Genomic DNA, 20,005 nt, shown 5'->3' with positions numbered 1-20,005 from the left:
CAGTTCCACTGCTCAGAATATCTTTCCTAGAGACTCTAACTCTTTAATGCACTATACTACCTAGACAAATGCTGATAGTTCTGTCCTCAGTTTTCTAGTTTCTGAAGTCCTTCAGCACCTAACTTTCCTTATGGATTTCATGGAAAGGCTGGTTACCTCTCTAAAAATGATGGATTTTGCTTAGGCATTCAAGAATATTGACACTGCTCTTGTAATTTCTGTCTTGTTGCAACAATGTTAATAATAATGATAACAACAACAACAGCAACAACAAGAATTCCTTCAGGAAACCATGCCTCACAAAAATAGAATCAGTGTTAAACATTGTATCCTAATTATGGAAGTGATGTTGTGATGTTTTGTGGTTTGCCTTATGTTTTAGATCATGATGCTGTATTTACTATGTAAGTATCTTTCTTAGGACAAACACATATTATTTAACAGAACAGAAATATTTAATAGAACTGAGACAATGCCCAGCTAAACAGATAATAACTGAAACAGGTAGCATAAATATAATCTATGAGATCAGTGTCTAATGTTAAAGCATATGTAGAATCCTTTCCTGAAACGCTTTTGCTTGAAATGAAGAATTCAGAGGGTAGGACTGTCTTGTGAGAACATTTGAGAACTTGTGGTAAAGTGAGGCAAGTGAGCACTTCCTCATCACTGGTGAGGCTGTACCTCAAATCCTAGGTTCAGTTCTGGGCCCCTCACTACAAGAAAGACATTGAGGGGCTGGAGCGTGTCCAGAGAAGGGCAGTAAAGCTGGTGAAGTGTCTGGAGCACAATCCTTATGAGGAGCAGCTCAGTCTCTTCTCCCAGGTAACAAGTGACAGGATGAGAGGAAAAGGTCTCAGGTTGTGCCAGGGGAAGTTTAGATTGGATATAAGAAAAAAATCTTCACTGAAAGGGTGGTCAAGCATTAGAACAGATTGCTCAGGGAAGCGGCGGACCCACTATCACTGAAAGTGTTCAAAATGCATGGGAGTGTGGCACTTGGGGATATGGTTTAGCACTGAACAGAGCAGTACTAGGTTTATGGTTGGACTCAATGATCTTAGAGTTTGTAGTGGGTTGGGTTTGTAACTGGGCAGAAACACCAATTTAAGTGTAGTGGTTTGGTCCAAGATACTCATTACTGTTTATCTTCTGTGAGATAAGAATTAGGAGAAACGCAAAGCAGGCACCAAACTTGAAAGAATATAAAGAAGTTTATTAACAGACCTAAAAGAAGAAAAAAAAAAAAATACCACACCTTCAGAACTCTTCTCCTCCCCCCACCTTCCTCCATTCTCCCACTGACAATGTAAAAAGACAACCCTTACGATGTTCAGTCTATTTACCACTTCCATAATAACCTTGTTCAGTCCGTTTAGGAAGAGGAGTCTCTCTTGCCCATGCTATGAACACATTATCACAACAAGACAGCCGCCCACTTCCAAATAACTTTGTTCAGTCCATTTAGGAAGAGGAGTTTCTCTCTGCTCGAATGCGAGTCCCTTCCCCCAACTTGAAGCTTTTCCCACAACTGCTTTCGAGGGTCCACTCTTGAAGGTTTTTGGGGTACAATTTTAAGATTGAGCTGTTCAGAAACAAAAGTTCTCTTCACCCATCTCTGGGAGCATTTCATCTCTAAGAATAGAGGCCCTTCTCCTTCCCTGGGAGCAAAGGGTCTTCCCCATCTTCATCTTTAGGACTATCTCTGGGAGCATCTCTAGGAACTGAGGTTTTCTCCGTTCCCATTTGGAGCAAAAGTCCTCATCTGGTCCATCTCTAGGAACTGAGGTTTTCTCCTTTCCCGTTTGGAGCCAAAGTCCTCATCGCTTCCATCTCTCCCTGTCCAAACTTCTCATGAAATTACAGCTGCGTCAGCATCTGCCTATCTCAGCGCAGGTGCTTTTGCTTGCGAGTTGAAGACTCCACGCCCCATATCTTCATGAAATTACAACGTATCATATCTTTACAACAGAATTTCAGCTTTAAGCATCTCCTCTTTCTTTTCCCTCAGGTTTTCAGCTCTTCACAGGACTAAAAGGGTTAATCTCACCTAGGCCTTGCAGCTGGAATGTGGCTTATCACAGTGGAGAGGCGGGGGAGCCGAGCCGCTCCGGCTGCCCACAGCAGCACTGTGGGGAGGGTTCCACGGGTGGAGCAGGGCCCATCAGCTCCAGGATGGCCGTGGCCCGGCCCAGCCCAGCCTGAGCAGGGCCTGGGCTGGGACCACTGACCCCCACACGGGGCCCACAGCCACCTGTCCCAGCGCCGGAAATGAGAAAGTCTGCCTCAGGGTTTCTATTCTTAAGTGTGCATCACAGAGGCAGTCACAACTTTAAGTGGCTTAAAGAATTGTCCATATTCAAACTGGCCAGCTGATAGGTTCTATCAGGCACAGAGGAAGCTGTAAGCACCCCTTTGCAGAACATCACTTCCGGGACTATGCTAGCTAACCCATGACATAGGTCTTTTCCAACCTTAAGAATTCTGCAGTTCTAAGTGATTATATCTAGATTTTATTATCGTGATCTATGAGGTAAGAATTTAAAATATCTAGGGCTACTAGCACCAAAATCAGTGGTTCACATTAATTATACCTAAAACAAATTGGAGAAAGTCCTGATACAACTCCTAGAGTTGTTCCCTAACTATTACTGCTAGCTAGGAGAGTCTTTGTACTTTTCATCCAGAATAACTTTGGAGGGATCTTTGAATGTATTCAAGTATGTCATTGTGCATACTTTAAAGGAGTCTCTATTCTGTAAAAGTTACCAGGGGATTGAAAACTCAATTTCCACACAAATTGCTCTTCTACAAATATGACGACAAAGGAACTTTTAAACTGCTGTGATGTCAGAACACCACAAAGAAACATTATACATCGTAACACCAGTCTGTTTTTCTGTGATTCCTTGATATTTCTTTGAGCTTTGTGTAAGTTGTAAATGTACTTAATATCTTTTATATTAAATTATTGTAGTATTTATAAAGAAAAAGCTTCAAATTATATAAGAATATTTCAATAACTATTTCTCATGCTGCAGTTTCTTTTACTGTGAACCAAAAAATTCTTGACTGGTTTCAGGCAGGACAGGGTTAATTTTTGCAGTAGCTAGAAAAGGGTATGACTAAGGCTGGGATGTTATTCTATACCACTTCAGGTCATTGTTAGGAGCAGGAGGACAGGGAGTCTCATTTCTGGGGAGAAGTGGTTCCTTCTAGTTGAGAAAACCTGGCAGGGAAAACTGTCTAGTATTTGTTTATTGTCATGGGCTTTCCATGCGAATAGTTTCTTTTTTATACCTTTTGTTATTAATATTGTTGCTGTTATTGTTAATTTCCTTATCTCATTGCTGTTTCCAGTAAATTTTTCTTATCTCAACTCTTGATCTTTGCCTTTTGTGCCTCCAGTTGGAGGGCAGAAGGGAAGTAGCAGCATGTTTCCAGTGGCAGCACTAAATTGGGGAATACCGTTCCTAAACCACAACAACTGGGAACTAGTTAGAAAGAAAGAAGCAAACTAATCAGATAGAACTAGTAAGATAGAAACAAACAATTAATCACGTAAAAACCTGTGGACGTTTCAGTCAGTCACAGCAATAAATATCTAAACCAATGTCTTCTGACAGATGGTTTCACTTTGGAGAGCACAACATGCTATATGTTAGAACAGTTACTGTAAAGTTGTGCTTCTTATTTCCAAAAAACATGGCCATGGTAGCATCTTTTTGGACTTATTTGGGAGAGGCTGAATTTGACCAGAGTTTTATTAAAAAGTGTAAGAAAATGACGAGGCTATAATAAAATACATGCTAGTCACAAGTAATTTTTCATATACCATCATCATGTTCTTGTTGCAGTTTCATCTTCTTCCATGCATGCATGTCATACTTCCGATCCCATGTATTTTGTCATTAACCAGGTTACTGGGTCAAGTTGTACAGGGGAAATTTCATTATTGAATAAGAATAAATCAAGTTGGAAGGGTCCTTCTGAGGTCTCTAGTCCAATTTCTTGCTGAAATCAGTGTTAGCTGTGGAGTCAGACCAGGCTGCTCAAGTGTTTGTCCAGTTGGGTCTGGAAAACCTCCAAGCACAGAATTGTTCTCATATTTGATGGAACGTTTAAACTGTAATGTGAATAATACATTACTTTACTCATAGTATATGTGATTCCTTGTGTCCCAAGAAGAAAAGAAGTTGAGTTTTTAGCTGAACAGCAAACTGTCTTTTATTGTCATTTCACTCTAAAAAATCCATTAAAATGCTTCAGTTTTAAATAAGACCATTACATACAACATAAAACATGTCTAACAAAGAAGAAAATAAAAACTAATAATAATAATAATAGTAGTGAATTTTAATATTAGTGTATCCTGGAGGCATTCATGTTATAGACTGATATGGAATTAAATATGAATGTTTTTTTACACAAATCTATTTATATATTGCTTTAGAGTGATGATAGAACATTTTTTTCTTTATGCCTTTAACACATGGTACAGCTCTTCCATTTTCCCTTATTTCAATATTATTTTACATGCCGTTTTATATCACACTGTTAAAATAATGAACAGTGACTAGACTGGATAAAACATTTTTTTTTATCTGTAAGACTGTGTGTGTGTTTATATTAATATAGAAAATATAGAAAATATATACATATTATATTCAGTGCAATATACCAGTAAAACTCTTTTCTCCAAATTGAACTGTATTAGTTCAAATGAGAGATACTTTGTTTCTTAGAAATTTATCTTTCACTTACAAGTTTTCAGTTAGATTTTAGTTTTAAAAGTTTTCCTCAGTTTTAATAAAGTAACTGATCACACTAAATCCTACGTAGTTAAAATCAAAGTTAAGGTGTCATATATATTTAATTGATGTTTGCAGCTTGCCCAGCTACAGTGCGACAATGTCACATTGCCTTCTCTGGAAATATTGACAACTATGTTATTTTTCCTATGATGTTTCCAATATTCAGACATGAATTAATAGATTTTACTGCGCGGTCTTCAGGTTTATCTTGTTCTATATCCCTTTTTGTAAGTTTATTCAACTGTCAACTAAATCATAATTCTTAACTGCTATATCTTTAGGCGTAGCTTGATTTCTTCTTTTTTAAATTCAGTAAATATTTCTGCCCTCAGTAGGGGGATGCCCCAGCTGTGAACTGACCCAGCAGTGCAAGAGCTCGACCTTGCCATGGCCTCATCAGGTCACTGGTGTAACTCCTGTGCTGGGGCCAGTGGCTGCTGCCTGCTCTGCTCCAGCTTCAGCTTCAGCTCTGAGTGGCCCCACCTGTCACTGCCTGACAAACCATGGCCCTTTGCGAGCATGGGGTTTTAAGGGGGTGGGGTGTCTGGGCACTGCTGCCAGGTTATTGCTGGCAGCCTGGGAGCAGGAAAGGTATAAAGGCAAACCCAAGCAGAGCTCAAGACTAGGGGAACAAGAAAGTATCAGTATCATGTTCCATCAAACAAAGAGAAGAAAGAAATCATGCTCCAGTCTAAAGTTCAAATATCTCAATAACAGTGCAAGCTGCAGGTGATGTTTTTGTATTTTATCCCTCTGGTTCTTGTACTGACTTTTAAATTAAATGGGAAGATATAGTTCTCAAGAGCCATGCATGCATATCTAAGGTCCCAAATTGATATTTAATGAAGAAAAATGTCAAAGTTTTAGACCACACAAATTAATTTTTTAAATTGTTTTAACTACTTTGTTTCCTGTGGTCTAATCTTATCTTGTAAAGTCCTCTTTGCTTTCCCACTCAGAGTGGAAATCAAACCTTGTCTAAACAAAGAAAAAGGTACTTCAAAATAGGTGGCAACCTTTCGAATTTTCTGCAGTCCAATCAACACCAATTTAACTTGACTTGAAATAGGTGAAATAATTGCCTGAAATAAATCTATTACTGACACAAAGAACGATAGAAATAGAAATTCTAAATCTCTGGTATTAGTCACTAAGCTATAATAAATCTTACTTAAGATGAAATCAACCAAAACAAGCTCAGTGACCTTATCAGCCCTAGTTTTCCATGTACTATACATAGAAAACTTTTGTTAACAGATTATTTACTCATAACAGGCTGAGACAATACTAAAATGATGTTAAAAGGACCTCGTGTTTTTCACAAGATTAATGTCAATGTGACAAACTGAATATTTGTTCTTTGCCATCAGTTACTATTTTTAAGTATGCTTCTAGATTTGTAAGAGGGTTGCTTTAGAATATGATGGTTGAAATACGCTGTATCAAAGTTATTTATTGGATATGAAAGACAAATTCTACTTAAAAGTGTCTTCTATGGAGACAAAAGCATTTATTTATATTATGTTTTGTATTCAGAAAATGTATTTATAACAAAGTATTTAAAAGCTGTGGAAATAAATTAATAGCTGGTAGAAATTATTACATATATTTTTTTCAAGATGTATTTTCTACATCTTTCTGTAATAGGGGAAATACCTTAATTTTTTCACCTCGTTTTCATGCCAGCTTGTTTCTTCTTTAATTATGACAGGCTATTACATTATTTTTCCATACACCAGTTTGTCTTTACATCACTTTTGATCCCAGATAGCTCAGATGAAATATTTTTTGCTCTGTATTATGTTCTTGGGTTTTTTCTTGGCCAGAAAGTCAGCCAAGAGTGATCATTTGCCATGCTCAATCATGGTCAAAATGGAACATTTTTGAATATATACCTATCCAAATTATGGAAGATATATAATGAAGATGTAAATAACTAAGTGTTAACTATTGTTTTACAGTGTGTTGATGATAACTTCTGTTGATGATTTATAATTGCTTGCAGTTAAATGTTTCTTAGAGTTATAGCAGTAATGAAGAGCACTGTTAGATAAAAGGTATTTAAAAAAAGAAACAAACCACAACTGAATTTAAAAACCCCCATTAATTAAACGCTATAAACTTATGTAAACATGGTACTGGGACCTAAAATCAATCTAAAAATGGAAAGATTTTTCACAAGATTATCAATGTAATTAAAAATTTCTAAGATACATAGGCATAAAATATTCTTGCTCCTCTTTTCATGCTTCTTTTAGGGTTTTACAGTCTTAAGCTGAAATTATTTAACAAATAATTAATTTTCTTTCTGTAACTGGAATATGCTCTGCAATATGGTTTGTAGTATTTCTGCTCATGTTTAATTTGTTAATTTTCATTCCTTAGATTTATGCTATACAATTTTTTTACATACATCATTGTCTTCATTATAGGTTATACATATGAGAAACCTATGAACTGATCTTTTGATTAACATCTGTCTATTATGAAATCTCATAGAATAGTCACAAGTAGTTGTCAATAGTCTTATAATATTTGACACTAAAATTGACTCCAACAAGGGAACTAGGTGCTGCTGAGGAGTTCTGAAAGAACATCTCTCCTTTTCTCTCAGTTCTTTCTCTTTTCAAGAAGATGTCAAATTTTCAGTTACTAGAGAAATACCAACTTTCTTTTTCTTTTTTCTATATCATATATAAATTAGTATAACATTCGAACTTATTATTCTTTTCCATTTTTGAGTATGCTCTCAGCAATCAATTGCTTTTTTATCATGCATTTATTTTTCTTTTCAGGTAGAACATATTTGACTTTATTGTTGCACAAAATTCTGTGTTCTTCCTTTTCCTGTTTTCAAACAAGTACGTTCTCATAAATTGGTATCTTGAATTTTTAATCTTCTCAAACAGCACTCAAATCTTTTTATTATCTCATATTAAAAAAAAAAGAAAAAAAAAACAGAATTGAAGAGTCTTCATCTTCCTCAGTCTTTAACCCTAATAATGAAGTAATTTTACATTTGGTATATAAAGGTTTTACATATTCTTATAATATATATTTATAAGTTCTATTATATCTTCTTATGCGTCTGATAGGAAGTAAACAAGCCAGAATATATAGTATTTTCAAGCATCAAGTCCTGGGATGCCGCCACTTTCCTGGGCACCCTGTTTCAATGTCTGACTGCCCTTTCAGTGAAGAAAGTTTTCCTAATACCCACTCTGAACTTCTCCTGGTGCAACTTGAGGCCATTTCCTCTCATTCTGCCACTTGTTACTTGGGAGAAGAGACCAACCCCTACCTCACTGCCTTTCAGGCGGTTTTAGAGAGTCGCCTTTTCTCCAGGCTAATCAACCCAAACTCCCTCAGCTGTTCCTCATAGGACTTGTGCTCCAGACCCTTCACCAGCTTTGTTGCCCTTTCCTGGAGTTGGGGACCCAACACTGAACACATGATTCAAGATGCAGGTGAAAGACTTGACAGAAGATGTGAAAATCTCTAGATTAGAACGCAGTTGTAGAATTGTGCAAATGAGCTCCAAGAACGTCTGAGGCATTGCCAGTTAGTGAAGTAGCTTGAATATAAAGTAGGAATTGGAAAAGGCTGCTGAGTTTTCCTTATTAAGTTATGAGACAGACTGATCCTTCCCATGAATGGATGATTTGAAAGAGTAGGAGAATAGTTTCATCTAAGTCTTCTTTTCATCTTAGTGTTACTGTTATTACTCTATACTAGTCTTACATCTATGGCATTTCCTTGCCTCCTGCAGCATTCTGCCATGCTGGGGAGCCTCCAGGTAGCCATTAATACACTGACACCGGGGGGGGGCGCCCCCCCCCCACATGGCATGTGTGAGGTACTTTTCCCCTTTCTTTGATGTGTGGAGGAATTATTTCTAGCAAGGTAAGTATGGTCTGTAAAGCAGAGCTCAAAGCACAGTAACTCATCTGGCACAGTCTGAGCTATGAAAAAGTTTACAGGCAACATTTTAAGCAAAGTGCTTGTTAGGTAGTATTATAATCTGTCTCACACCAACTTTACAGAATATTTGGTTGTATTCAGCAAGATTATTTCAATTAAAAGTTTTCATATTTTGAAAAAGGATTAAAAAAGAAGGCAGGTTTCAAATTAAATGACAGTCACATTGGAAGAGACTGACAGACTGTCTAGGTTATAGTCATAACCAATTTCCAGCCTTTTGTGTCTGCAGTGCAACAAATTGCAAATTTAGTACATTTTGTTCTTGGAAATAATTTAAATGAAAATGTTTATTCATATCAGGATGGATTAATCCAGTGATCCCAAGGGATTAATGCTAGAGATATATTAGTGATGGATTAGTGATGTATTGTTCAGGGGGTATTAGAATATGGATGTTGAATTTAAAGAAGAAATTTTAACATCTGAATGTAAATTATTTTCTATAAGAGCTATCTAAAATATTTTGAGTCTGTGCATTTTGGCAAGAACACGTGAGCTCCTAATATTGAAAATGTTATTTTCTTTGTTAGAACTAATACCTAAAAAAACCCTTTTTTTAGTTGTTTTTTTAAATGTAATTAATTTTCCTGTGATACATGTATTCATTTTCATCTTTAAACCTATTGTGCCATAATTACTATAATGATTGTAGTTTTTATTCACAGAAAATCTCAGAAATTCTTTCTAGGGTGAGAATGACAAAATGGACTTTTACCCTCTAGAGATGTCTGAAACTTTTAGCACTGACAGGAGCAAACGTTCATTTTTCCTATTAATACTGCTAATGCTTTCTTAGTACGGGAAAAATATGGAGATACCATCACAAGGCATTCCTGTTCTTTCCAACAGAGTTAGCCTTGGCAGAATCTAATCCTAATTATATCTCATGATACATGTCTTTTGAATACACTAGGCACAAAGAGTTGGAAAGGAAATATAATTTTAAGTTTCTCAGCAGATTATGTTGTAATGAAAGCATATGTGAATATGTAATAATTGTCAATGATTACTTTAACTCATTCCAGAGTGTTCTCTTTTAAATTGTCCCAAACCAAGACCCTGGAGATGGCTGAACATCTGCCTGCCCATTGGAAGCAGCAAATAAATTCCTTGTTTTGCTTTGCTTACATGTGTGGCTTTAGCTTTACCTATTAAACTGTCATCTCGATCAACAAGTTTTCTCACATTTACCTTTTGTTTCTTCCCCCCATCCTACTGTGGGCACAAGCAGCTGGCTGTGTGGTGCATAGCTGCCTCCCAGGCAGTGGGCAGGCCTACAAAGAGACCTATGCACATGTTGTTTGTCAATTAGTGTTTTGTAAAATACTAATATTATTTTAAGATAGTTAGATGGAAGTTGTGGCACGCACAAGTATAAAAGTGCACCACCATATCATTCCTAGTGAATGTCTTGAAAAAACAATATGAAAGAGTTTTAGAGTTTTTTAGAACGAGTTTTTTTAGTCTTGCATCATTTATCAAAAGCCCCTGCATTTCAATTTCATTTTGAGAAAATAAGTATTATAGTTAGACCACCACCAAGACATACCATTTTAGTTCTGTATTCCTCCTATAGGAAACCTGTGCTATTCAACTTCCTGCTAACTGTGTAACAAATTTAATCTTGAAATTTCAATTTCTCCATTGCTTGCAGGATGGTATTTAAAGCCTTCTTGCCTTGCCACAATTACAGATGTCATCATTTTATATTTGTCATTTATCATCATATATTTTTCAATATAACCATTCTTTTTGACATTTACACCTTAGCTAATTCCAGCTGGATATTCTTTATTGATGAATATCACGAACTATATGAACAATCTATGTAAATAAAAGCAATTATTTGGAAATATTAATATTAATAAATATACTGTTAGTTGGTTTGAGTTTAGAATTTAAAGCTTAGTTGCATTTCTGGATTTTCAAACAGGTGATAGGTGTGAAGAAAATATAGATGAATGTATGTCTTCTCCTTGCCTCAACAATGGAAGTTGCATTGATGGCATCAGTTCCTACAAGTGTCACTGTAAGAGAGGTTTCATCGGAAAAAACTGCGAGATAAATGCTAATGAATGCTTGCCAAATCCTTGTCTTCATGGAAGGTGCCTATTTTTATTTAACTATTGTTATCTCCATGATAATATACCTAACTAGCAATATTTAGCACTTAATGATATGGGAAGTTTGATGAAAATGCTTTTAATTACATTCTTCCATAAAGTAAGAGTACAAGCACACTTAAAGATGACAGATGTTTCCTGCTTAAGCTAATGTAGTACAGTTACATTATCTCAATTTCTCTTTCATTTTTGTTCATTACTGTAACTAGCATTCAGTAAGTGTGGATTAATTAGTGTTTAATATACTTAAAAGCAAATCTTTAGCTGTTACATGCCAACAAGTTGAAATTGGAAGACGTCTTCCAATGCAACAATCAGAGTCCTTACAAAATGCCTCAGCACCCATGGTATACACATTTGAAATCCATTACAAAACTATTGAAAAGTACCGTGGATTACAAAAGGTTACATCAGACCACTATTTTGAAATGCATGGAATGATACTACTAGTGCTGAATCTGGAATTGCAGAGCTTCATCTGAATAACACTGTTTTGTATTTCAGATGTGTAGATCTCATTGATGGGTATCAATGCTCTTGTGAACCAGGATGGACCAGCTCAAGATGTGAGATAAATATTAATGTATGTTTTCAAAATGTTTTTTTTAATTATAGGGGAAAGGGTAATAGGTCACTTGAAACTCATCTTTATTTAGTTAACCTCTGAAGTAAGTATATTGGAAATGCATGACAGAAATTGTTGTTTAAAATCCATTTTGAAAAGTGTATTATTTTTTGCTTACATGACGCTCCATTAGAAAAGACCATTAACAAAACGTCTAAAAAAGTTTAAAGGTGAAGGGTGAATGATAAATCTGAAAAGCCACAGCAAGCTAAGCCAACATTACTTGAAACTCATTTCTCCCTCCATTCAGGATGAATAGTATAATTACCTAATTTGCATGTTTGAGTCTCATTTGCTGTAGCTTAGCTGCATATTTGAATAGTAAACCTCAAGTTGCAATGTTCTACACTGAAAGTTGCCTTGACTTGTCTAAAATTTCAAAATCCAGGCAATGGTAGATTTCTATGATACAAAACCATTGGGTACTAAATACACAACCCTCTCTCTCCTCTGAAGTTCATTAATAGTTTTATGCTCTCATGAGGAATGGCTGTGGACAAGAAGGCATCCATATATGCAAGTCTGTGCTGTGCAGATTCCCATGGTCAGCAAACCAATTTGGAGAAAGTGACTACATCTGGCAGAACAATGAACAGAGCTTATGATATTGACTACACTTTGCAGAAAGTATTGAATTGATTTAGACTTTTTTAGGTTTTCTGCCAAACAGAGTTTAATCTGATCTTGGGATACGATCCTTTTAAATGCATTTGGTCTCATGAGAAAGTCTGGCATGAACCTTCCTTCAGGCTATCTGCTTCTAATATTGTGCTACTGAATTGTCAAAAAACATTCCAAAATGTTATAGAAACTTCTTTTTGACTTATGTACGAATGCAGGGACTTTTCATAATTTTTTTATTTACAGCTTAAGGTACTACATAACTAAAAATGTCTCCTGTTACATAAAGGAAGTATAGTCCATAATTTTTCTGTTGAAAATCCGTGAAAGTCTCACACAAGGAGTAAATCTAGCTGGAATATTAGGTTCCAACTTCCTTTACAGAATGAAAAAGTCAGAAAATAAGTAATCCAGCTCTACAAAGTGCCCATCATGATATGATATGATATTGCAAATCTGTATGATTATCAGATGTTGCCAATGCTAATACAGAATACCCTCGGGTAATATTTTCCCTAGAAACATCCATGATTTACACTTTTCTCCATTTGAAGAGAACGAGAGATTAAATGACCTGTAGACAACATCATAAAATTATATTCAAAAGATAATCATATTTCATAGTGAGGTGTTTGAAAATGCATAGATTAGAAATTCATAGGAAGAAACAATATACATATACCTTTGACAGATTTCTGTCAGAGTAACAGCTTCATTTTTTGATAGTCATTCTATTTGCATGCAATGTGATTCCTAGATTACACTATGCTGCAAGGGTCATATTTTACAGGTTCTATGATTGCATTCATCCTGTTCAGACATAGATCATGCCTATGCAACTCTTACAGTGGTCAGCTAGGCTTTCTGACTATGTAGGGGTATGCACATCACAATAATCATGGTAGGCTTATGCTCTGTAATTGTTTTTTTCTAAATTAGCTTCAGCCACTTCCTTTGTTTTAAAAAATAGTCATGACGTAATCCAGATAATTCACTTGTAGGTACATTTCTTTGTATTAAGGGATATGCAATTTCATTTGGTGTAGGAGCCAAGATTTTGTTCTAGAAGGAGGTCTGCAGGAGTGGCCTCCATGAGAATAGGTCAGGGGCTGCTCCATGCTGGGATCAACACATTTGAGTCAAATCCAACCAACCATCTGCGGGGGAGAATTGAGTCTCTCACTCAAGATGATGGCACCTTTGTAGAAATGTATTTAAGAAAGAGTACAAAACACTGCTCAGCAGAGTGAGGAGGAAAGAAGTGTGAGAAACAACCAGGCAGTATCCAAAGTCATTGAAGAAGGAGAGGGAAGAGGAGCTCAAGGTGCTGCAGCAGGGATTGTAGGAGCTGTAGCCCCTGAAGAGAATTATGGTGGAGTAGGTATTTGCCAGTAGTCCATGGAGAGAACCATGCCAGAGCAGACATCTGCACTGCATCCCACAGAAGACCCCATGCTGCAACATGTGGTTATGTCCTGAAAGTGCTACAGCCCATGGAGTGCCCAGACAGCAGCAGGCTGTAGGCAGGAACTGTGACACATGGAGAGGAGCCCATGCAGGAGCAGTTTCACCCTGAAGCACATAAAGAGGACCCACACTGAAGCAGGGGAAAAGTGGGAGAAGGAAGGAGCAGCAGAGAGGAGCTGATGTAAAGTACGATCCCTCTCTCCCACCCTGTCTGCACTTCTCAGGGTGAAAGGAGGAGGTAGAAAACTTCAAAATAGAGGAGTGAAGTTGAACTTGGGAAGAAGTGCAGTGTGGACTTATGTTTTTTTTTCTGATTCTCGCTGGCCCAAAATCTATTTCTAGTTCCAAGAACTTATACTATTATTTTACGCATGTCAAGTCTGTTTTGCCTGTTACAGCAAATGGTAAGTGATCTCTCTGTCCTTATCAATCTAGGAGCTTCGTCATCTAATTTTCTTTCCGTGTCATGTAGGAGGAGGGAGAGTGAGAGAATAGCTGGGTAGTCATTGCAAGGTCAGCAACTAAGATGATTCAAATAACCAGTTTAAAAATAAAATATATTCATGTGTGTTTCCCTAGGCATACTTAGATAATTTTTCTTTACTTTTTTACCCTTGATTTTTTCATCCTCACCTATGTTGCTATAGAGTTTTCAAGAAAATACACTTCAAAACTTTCTCTGGTTGTCTAATACTTTTAGGTACAAAATAAGCACTTTATATCTTTATAGCCTATAACTTTTGCATATCTATTATGGAGTGCGTATATTGGAACTTCCCTATCTACTACAGTTTTCATTGCATTTTCATTTATGGAATTCACTCAAAAAAGAGTAACAGTAAAAATATATGCATTATATGAATCAATTTCAACGCACGTGATTCTCTTTGACATCTGCATATTTTTGAAATGGTAAAATAATGTACATAATGGAAAATTGATCTTTTCTCTCTGACAAACATGGATTAATACTATGTGCAGCAAAAGCAGTTGTGGTTAGTAATAGACATTACTACTTACTCTTTTTGGCTTCTTTTTCTTTGCTATGGCAGATAAAACATGATTGACAGATGTGCTTCTTCCATGCTCAGTTAACACTGTCTCATCCTGTCAAAAAGGAAGCAAAAAACATTTTGAGTCTTTACACAGGAGAATATTCAGCTTGTTGGTGCTTCATCTTGTATCAGATAGAAAGCTGTATCTGATAGAAAGCTGATCTGATAGATCAGACTACATGCTAGGGTTGTTTTTTTTTTTTTTTTATCTGGTTTTACTGATCTTTTCTCTCTGTTTTCATAAAAGATAGAAACAAGTGGTAAATCAGGAAAATCAACTAATTTTCTGCACAAAGGCACCACAGTTTATGCACATGCAGAGGCTACTTCAAGCAAATATTTATTCATCAAGACTAGCCAGATTGCACAAAATACATGGGTATGGCAAACATCGGCGGATGTACAAAGACCCTCAGATAAGGTGGATGCTCTTCATGCCTCTCTGAGACTTTTTCACACTCCTGAGTATTTTTACCTATTGCTAACTAGTTTTAAAAGCATTGGGTAAATTTCCTGAAAGAAACTAAACTCATGTTAACTTCCAAAAATAATGTGGTTTATGTACAAGATGCAGATAGGTAAATCTAAGAGCAGGAGGAGAGGGAGATATCCACCTTATTCTGCAAAGCACAGTATCTGTAGTTACAGACCCATGGGACAATTTCAGTGTGTGTAACATTTCAGAGACCTCCTGGGCATGAGACAGGAAGTTTATTTTAAGTCAGAGTGACTGAATTAGAGTCTTTTAAATAGAAAGTAATAGGAAAAATAGATAATATAAACTGGAGAATTAAAAAAATGGATGAGACCTACAAGAATGTTGAAGAAGAATTTCACCCCCAAAGTGCTAAGTCCTCTGAGGACATTCAACTGACAGGCATGTTTCTAATCTCTTGTATGAGAAAATCCTATCAACTGATATCATAGTATGTATACTAAACAACAGAGTATATCCTAAACCCCAGGAACATTAAATTATTTTACTTAGTTTCAGGAAAATAAACTATATAAAAGTGAGGCCCACAAGCATATTAATGGCTATTGAACAAATAATGTTAAAAGCTCAGGTAAAATGTGTGCTACAGCTGAAGAACACAAAGAGGTTCAAAGCCCCTGAGTGGCTTAAGGCAGAAACTTAAGGCTGTCACGAGGAAAAAATGGCATTTTAACAAATGGAGAGTTTGCCTACATGGAAATAATAAAAAAAAATTTTCGAACATATTAATTCAAATGCTGTCAGGAACCCCAAAAACCTAAAACAAAAATTGGAAAGTGTCTTGTAAAGGGCACTCTAAATTATAAAAATTTCTTCACATCTATCAAAGTCTGGATGTAGGGAATTGGTGGGATTGCTTGATGGAGAAAGTGTAAAATGTGTACTCAAACAGGGTTTGAGAGAAGCTTAGTGAATTCTTTGCATTTGACAATTGCCAGGAGGACCTCACAAAACAAAGAGGGAAAAGGTGGCAGATAAGCTTCAGTGTAAAGTGACATTCTAGGGAGAAATAGCCTCATACAACTGAATTCAACTGTCAGTTACAATTCAGGAAAGAAGATTTGGAACGACCATTGACAGTTCTCTGAAGTCATTGTGTCAATCTACAGCCACAGCAAAGCATAGCAAAAAAACCTGCTGGGCATGTGTCACGATCCGCTAATGCAAGCAGGGGTCGTGATGGTTCGTTTATCGATCTCAGAGTGTAAAAGTACACAATAGATTTAGGTTTTAATCAAAACAGTGCACCTTTATTAAGTGCCCACAACACAGTAATGCGATAGAGGAGAGTAAGAGAGAGAGAGAAAAACAAAGTAGAGAGGGGGAAAAAGAGGGGCAATAGCTACCAACGGATGAGACGAAGTCCTCGTGGTCTTCCGCCAATAGATTCATCTTCTTTCCGTGGGGAGATCTCGGACTCGGTTATTTCAGAAGGTCCCTTTATAGTCCTTTTCAGAAGCGAGGGGCAACTGGCCAAGAGGTTGGGAAATCTGCAGCCATTGTTATGGGGTCCGTTGCTTTGGGAAACAGGTACAGGACAGATGTACAAGACAGGTGTACCGGAGAGGTGTACAGGACAGGTCGTTCCTTTCCGCTTCAGCGCAGTCCTTCCCGCCTGGGCAGCAAGAACGGCACAGTCCATTGTGACCTGCACTAACTTTCCTCAGGAATGCGTACCAGCTCCCAGTGCAGCTCCCTGCACACCCGCAGGCAACACTTGGCAGACATCCCACCTCAGCCAGGCCAGGACTCCTGTGTTCAGTCTCTGTCCTTGGCGATGATCGTGAGGCAGATGAGGGATCTTCGGACCGTCTCTTACAGCATGATCAGGAAGAGTATGAGGAACCAGACAGAGGACATGATTTCCCTGCTACATAACCGAGGTGGGCTCATACATTGGTTACTGCGCATGGTTCTGTACCCTGCACCTTAAGGAACACAGGTAGAGTTAGTGAAGCTACAGAGAATAACAAATACTATGTGAATTGAAAAGTTGACATATAAGGAGATCTAAAGGGCTGAAACTATTCCCTTTAAAGATGGGAAAGCTGAAGGGAATGTAATCAAGATTTAGAAGACTACTGCACTGGAAGATAAATGGAAAATCTCTTCTGCAAATTCTGTAATGAAATAATCTGTGGAGACATAAAAAAATAAACAGAGAAATATTTGGAAGAAAACAAACTACTTCCTTTCAGAGGAAGCAGAGAACCCCTAGAACTTGCTGCCCCAAAAGGCTGGAGAGTCAGGTCATCTCTTAGTAGGTTCAGAAAAATTAGGCACATCACAGACAACAGGTCTATAAGTGAATGATAAATAAACCAGTCAGGGAAATATACTTTATCATGTCTGATTAGACAGTTCTGCTTGCTGAAGAGAGGATGCATGGGACATAGATTTTGCTAAAGTGGCTTTCCCTCCACCACTACTGTAGACAGAATACTGGACCAGATGGAGCACTGGTCTAATCCAGTATGTTCCTGCTTTGTATTATTGTCTCAAAATTAGGTTTATTTTTATTATTTTTTCTCTTCTCCTTGTGTTTGGAATCCAAAATTTCAAGGTGAAATATTCTTATCATTTTGAACTCCTTTTGAATTGAAATATGTTGGATAAATCCAACATTCTGAAGTACAGACACAAGTTTTCCTAGTTCATTCCTCAAGATGTTGTATATATATTTAATCTACCAAAACAAAAAGTTTGAGAAAGTTAATAATTTAAAAAAAAAAGTATTCACTATTATATTAACTGCAAAAAATAGCGCAATAATTTTACTCATTAGAAAAATACACTTTATAGTTTTTTTAAACATCAAATAGAAATACATCTGGAGCATTCATCTCATACTTTTATATGTGATCAACACTATCAAGATTTAACCCAAAGTATACACACTGTAAAATTAGATTATTTTTTCAAAATCTGGATTCAGTATTCATTAAAACAATATGCATACTATATTCTGTATGTAAAAAACCTTGCTTTAAAATCTGAATTAGCTTCTAAAGCATTCATCTACAGCCTTTTTTACTTTCTGCCTGCTTTATTTTTTATTTCACTCCAAACCCTTAGCCACATGGCTCTTGCTTATTAAAAAAAAAATCAATTTTGACCTGAGAATAATGTTGTCCTATCATTAAATGAATGCAAGCATGCCTCTTGAAAGCATCTTTCTTTTGTGGTGTAATATATATCTTTAAATTCCTTTCTTATCCCTTTCTTTCATCCCCTTGCCCCCCATCCCAATAGTGGATTTGCATGAGTTATCTTAAGAATCATTCCACTTTATAACTACCTTTTTGATATGAAGCAAAACGTCACTTAAATAAAAATAAGTCTACATTTACTTTTTTTTTTTGCCTTGAATCTCCTTCATAGAAATAGATTTTAAAGTGTAGTTAGAAATAACTTTGGATTTCTAATCAGCATTTCCAAGGAGGACTAATGGAAAATAAGTCCTTCCTGCCAGAAAAGAAAAAAAAAAATCCTAACTTCCAAAATGTACTTCTAGATTTTGTTTTAAGAAAGAGTGTTGAACATTATTTGGAAAAATAGTGGATTTTCACTATTTTTTATTAGTTTGCCAAAATGTGTTCCCTTACAATTATTTCAAGCTATGGATTCTGAATTTGGAGATAATATAATGAGATATGTAGAAGGTTGGGCTTTCTTAGACAGACCAACCTCACTTCCAAAGACAGATGTCAGTATGGACCTGCAGATTTGGATATGGAAGTAGAATGCCTTGAGCAAAGTGCCTTTCTAGGTCAGTTGTTAAGAGTCCAGATTTCAGAACAATTCCATGCCAGCAGAAGCAGTGAACTGTGCCATGCCAGGTGGACCCTCTTAAGGGACAGTCATTTTCTTCCTAGAAAAAACAAGATTTACTGCACCATGACATTCAAGGAACAGGAAATACAGAGAAGAATAAATTATTGTGCTCTAATAAATGTAGTGGGTCTTGTATGACATTGTTTGAACTAAGGATTTTAAAAAAAATCTACCCTTAGAAGACCTGCATAACTAGAAATCTCAATATTCTTTCATTTTTTTGCCTTGATTTTTAAATTGCTTTGCTATGCTAGGAAAATCAATAAGGACTTATATTTACTGTAAAAATAGTTAGTAAAAATAATGCCAGAAAATCGCCATTCTGTTCTCCTGTCAGAAGTCTGTATATTCCATTTACTTACACCTCCATGGAAATGAATACTTGTATTTAAATTTTATTTGCCTAGAGCATATGTTGGCAAACTCTCTATGGCATTAGAGATGCCTTGAGCCTTTATTTGAAAATATAAGGAGGTTTTACAGTGACTGACTCTCAGCAGTCAAGTTGAACCTTATCTCTTGCTGGATATATCTGGATTTGGGGAATCCAGGTAGTTATTTTTGTACTGACTTTCTCTGGGAGTTAAATACTTAATTTATAATAGTTCTTGTGAAAATAACTGTGCACAGCCATTATCTATCTCTCTCTCTCTCAATTTTTTTGGTGATTACATAAACCTGAGAACACTCATAGAGTCATCAAGAATTCTGGGACTTCTTATAGCAAAGAACTCACACTGATTATTGCTTTTAATAGCTAGAAACAGATCTTTACTCCATAAATTTTTCTAATAATTTTTAACCTGTATATATTGTTTTTAGCAATATCATGTGAAAATTATATATACGATGTAATAATGTTTATGAAAAAAATCCTATCCTAAAAATTCTGTTAAGTCTTATTTTTCTTAGATTTTACTTACTGTGAAGTATTTTAGATAGTACTTAAATAGTCTACATTTTTTGACACCCTTTGTAGTAAACAGATT

At 36.3% G+C, this 20,005-nt stretch overlaps 1 protein-coding gene across 1 annotated transcript in view; it reads left to right on the top strand.

Moving 5' to 3' along the window:
- Positions 1 to 20,005, top strand: part of EYS (eyes shut homolog) — an 854,603-nt gene that overhangs the window by 414,108 nt on the left and 420,490 nt on the right. The window contains exons 27-28 of the mRNA XM_042016808.1: positions 10,729 to 10,900; positions 11,423 to 11,501. Of these exons, the coding sequence (XP_041872742.1) occupies positions 10,729 to 10,900; positions 11,423 to 11,501 (251 nt within the window). The remainder of the gene's footprint in view (positions 1 to 10,728; positions 10,901 to 11,422; positions 11,502 to 20,005) is intronic.

This window comes from Corvus kubaryi, unplaced genomic scaffold (assembly GCF_017639235.1).
Source record: "Corvus kubaryi isolate FWS band 111438036 unplaced genomic scaffold, C.kubaryi_AGA036_p1.0 split3-73, whole genome shotgun sequence".
Lineage (NCBI taxonomy): Eukaryota > Metazoa > Chordata > Aves > Passeriformes > Corvidae > Corvus > Corvus kubaryi.
Note: the sequence above shows the minus strand (reverse complement) of the source record. Positions and strands in the feature narration are given on the sequence as shown.